General features: G+C 48.5%; 1 protein-coding gene across 1 annotated transcript; it reads left to right on the forward strand.

Annotated features, from left to right (window-relative positions):
* Positions 1-603: 603 nt before the first annotated feature.
* LOC127925549 (histidine-rich glycoprotein-like) lies at positions 604-1,572 on the forward strand (the record flags this gene model as incomplete). Its single annotated transcript, XM_052510496.1, has 1 exon — positions 604-1,572. A coding segment is annotated over one exon (969 nt), but the record flags the coding sequence as incomplete, so codon positions are not given.
* Between the last annotated feature and the right edge of the window lie 3,047 nt (positions 1,573-4,619).

The raw sequence follows: 4,619 nt of genomic DNA on the forward strand, positions 1-4,619 counted from the left end.
GGTTGTGACCCCTAGTGGTTCTGGGGAACTCCAGTGTGTTGCCAAAATAAAATAAAAGGAAGAGTACAGATTTGTGCGGGTTTGTACGGGCTTGTACGGGTTTGTACGGGTTTGTACGAGTTTTTATGGGTTTGTATGGGCTTGTATGGGTTTGTATGGGTTTGTATGGGCTTGTATGGGTTTGTATGGGTTTGTATGGGTTTGTATGGGTTTGTATGGGCTTGTATGGGCTTGTATGGGTTTGTATGGGCTTCTATGGGTTTGTATGGGTTTGTATGAGTTTGTATGGGACAATGAACAAATGTTTTAGAGAAAGATCATTTGTAATGGGGTTCCCAGAAATTCCGGCAAACAAATGGTGTCCCCGTTTGTTTTAGGTTTGTTTTCTCCGAGCCATTTCTTCCCATATGATGCCATTTTCTGCTTACACAGACCATAGGAGGGGTCATTCAGCGTGCCAAAGTTTATGTTTAGGTTGACAAGCCATTGCCACTGGACATTTGTATGTTTATAAAGGATCATATTAAGGTTTATCCATCAAAGCAACACCTGGAATATCAAAGGCTTTCAGTATGAAGGGAGCATCACTTCAAACCCACCCAGAGACCGGGAGGATACAGACTAGAACACCACTTCAATCCCAACCAGAGACCGGGAGGATACAGACTAGAACACCACTTCAATCCCAACCAGAGACCGGGAGGATACAGACTAGAACACCACTTCAATCCCAACCAGAGACCGGGAGGATACAGACTAGAACACCACTTCAATCCCAACCAGAGACCGGGAGGATACAGACTAGAACACCACTTCAATCTCAACCAGAGACCGGGAGGATACAGACTAGAACACCACTTCAATTCCAACCAGAGACCGGGAGGATACAGACTAGAACACCACTTCAATCCCACCCAGAGACCGGGAGGATACAGACTAGAACACCACTTCAATCTCAACCAGAGACCGGGAGGATACAGACTAGAACACCACTTCAATTCCAACCAGAGACCGGGAGGATACAGACTAGAACACCACTTCAATCCCAACCAGAGACCGGGAGGATACAGACTAGAACACCACTTCAATCCCAACCAGAGACCGGGAGGATACAGACTAGAACACCACTTCAATCCCAACCAGAGACCGGGAGGATACAGACTAGAACACCACTTCAATCCCAACCAGAGACCGGGAGGATACAGACTAGAACACCACTTCAATCCCAACCAGAGACCGGGAGGATACAGACTAGAACACCACTTCAATCCCAACCAGAGACCGGGAGGATACAGACTAGAACACCACTTCAATCCCAACCAGAGACCGGGAGGATACAGACTAGAACACCACTTCAATCTCAACCAGAGACCGGGAGGATACAGACTAGAACACCACTTCAATTCCAACCAGAGACCGGGAGGATACAGACTAGAACACCACTTCAATCCCAACCAGAGACCGGGAGGATACAGACTAGAACACCACTTCAATCCCAACCAGAGACCGGGAGGATACAGACTAGAACACCACTTCAATCCCAACCAGAGACCGGGGGAGGATACAGACTAGAACACCACTTCAATCCCAACCAGAGACCGGGAGGATACAGACTAGAACACCACTTCAATCCCAACCAGAGACCGGGAGGATACAGACTAGAACACCACTTCAATCCCAACCAGAGACCGGGAGGATACAGACTAGAACACCACTTCAATCCCAACCAGAGACCGGGAGGATACAGACTAGAACACCACTTCAATCCCAACCAGAGACCGGGAGGATACAGACTAGAACACCACTTCAATCCCAACCAGAGACCGGGAGGATACAGACTAGAACACCACTTCAATCCCAACCAGAGACCGGGAGGATACAGACTAGAACACCACTTCAATCCCAACCAGAGACCGGGAGGATACAGACTAGAACACCACTTCAATCCCAACCAGAGACCGGGAGGATACAGACTAGAACACCACTTCAATCCCAACCAGAGACCGGGAGGATACAGACTAGAACACCACTTCAATCCCAACCAGAGACCGGGAGGATACAGACTAGAACACCACTTCAATCCCAACCAGAGACCGGGAGGATACAGACTAGAACACCACTTCAATCCCAACCAGAGACCGGGAGGATACAGACTAGAACACCACTTCAATCCCAACCAGAGACCGGGAGGATACAGACTAGAACACCACTTCAATCCCAACCAGAGACCGGGAGGATACAGACTAGAACACCACTTCAATCCCAACCAGAGACCGGGAGGATACAGACTAGAACACCACTTCAATCCCAACCAGAGACCGGGAGGATACAGACTAGAACACCACTTCAATTCCAACCAGAGACCGGGAGGATACAGACTAGAACACCACTTCAATCCCAACCAGAGACCGGGAGGATACAGACTAGAACACCACTTCAATCCCAACCAGAGTCCGGGAGGATACAGACTAGAACACCACTTCAATCCCAACCAGAGACCGGGAGGATACAGACTAGAACACCACTTCAATCCCAACCAGAGACCGGGGAGGATACAGACTAGAACACCACTTCAATCCCAACCAGAGACCGGGAGGATACAGACTAGAACACCACTTCAATTCCAACCAGAGACCGGGAGGATACAGACTAGAACACCACTTCAATCCCAACCAGAGACCGGGAGGATACAGACTAGAACACCACTTCAATCCCAACCAGAGACCGGGAGGATACAGACTAGAACACCACTTCAATCCCAACCAGAGACCGGGAGGATACAGACTAGAACACCACTTCAATCCCAACCAGAGACCGGGAGGATACAGACTAGAACACCACTTCAATCCCAACCAGAGACCGGGAGGATACAGACTAGAACACCACTTCAATCCCACCCAGAGACCGGGAGGATACAGACTAGAACACCACTTCAATCCCAACCAGAGACCGGGAGGATACAGACTAGAACACCACTTCAATCCCAACCAGAGACCGGGAGGATACAGACTAGAACACCACTTCAATCCCAACCAGAGACCGGGAGGATACAGACTAGAACACCACTTCAATCCCAACCAGAGACCGGGAGGATACAGACTAGAACACCACTTCAATCCCAACCAGAGACCGGGAGGATACAGACTAGAACACCACTTCAATCCCAACCAGAGACCGGGAGGATACAGACTAGAACACCACTTCAATCCCAACCAGAGACCGGGAGGATACAGACTAGAACACCACTTCAATCCCAACCAGAGACCGGGAGGATACAGACTAGAACACCACTTCAATCCCAACTAGAGACCGGGAGGATACAGACTAGAACACCACTTCAATCCCAACCAGAGACCGGGAGGATACAGACTAGAACACCACTTCAATCCCAACCAGAGACCGGGAGGATACAGACTAGAACACCACTTCAATCCCAACCAGAGACCGGGAGGATACAGACTAGAACACCACTTCAATCCCAACTAGAGACCGGGAGGATACAGACTAGAACACCACTTCAATCCCAACCAGAGACCGGGAGGATACAGACTAGAACACCACTTCAATCCCAACCAGAGACCGGGAGGATACAGACTAGAACACCACTTCAATCCCAACCAGAGACCGGGAGGATACAGACTAGAACACCACTTCAATCCCAACCAGAGACCGGGAGGATACAGACTAGAACACCACTTCAATTCCAACCAGAGACCGGGAGGATACAGACTAGAACACCACTTCAATCCCAACCAGAGACCGGGAGGATACAGACTAGAACACCACTTCAATCCCAACTAGAGACCGGGAGGATACAGACTAGAACACCACTTCAATCCCAACCAGAGACCGGGAGGATACAGACTAGAACACCACTTCAATCCCAACTAGAGACCGGGAGGATACAGACTAGAACACCACTTCAATCCCAACCAGAGACCGGGAGGATACAGACTAGAACACCACTTCAATCCCAACCAGAGACCGGGAGGATACAGACTAGAACACCACTTCAATCCCAACCAGAGACCAGGAGGATACAGACTAGAACACCACTTCAATCCCAACCAGAGACTAGGAGGACACTGAGCCTGACCTGGAGGTTTAGTGAGTTGGGAAGAGAAGACTGAGATTAGTGTAAAATTTGCTTAAAGATTGTATACAATCTATTAAATATATTGAGATCTAAACAGCTTACATCTGAGATAATGTTTGACTGCCTCAGATTTGCATCTTGGATAAAATGACCAATGTCCTACTTATATGTTCGTATCAGGGTTCAAACCCCTCGTCTCATGCATGGTACAAGACTATGCTAGCCCTCCGAGGTAAAGCCTAAGCAGTAAGTCTTCAGGTCTCTGGCTAGCTTAACCATCACCAACCATTATGAAGCACAATTTCTCCCCCTTTCCAACAAAATCCATGACGAGACCTTCATGATGCCCATCTCTGTATGGTTCAAGAAGGCAATGAGATCCGTCTTTCTAAAAATGGCGGCTGGGGAAGCGACACCTATTGCGTCACGGTGAGAATGAGAGATGTCGTGTGAGGAAATGTCTTTTTTCACTTGATCTGTCCAACTTATCACCTTATAATTTATTTTATTTTATGATGACAGC

The sequence above is a fragment of the Oncorhynchus keta genome, unplaced genomic scaffold (assembly GCF_023373465.1).
Source record: "Oncorhynchus keta strain PuntledgeMale-10-30-2019 unplaced genomic scaffold, Oket_V2 Un_contig_581_pilon_pilon, whole genome shotgun sequence".
NCBI lineage: Eukaryota > Metazoa > Chordata > Actinopteri > Salmoniformes > Salmonidae > Oncorhynchus > Oncorhynchus keta.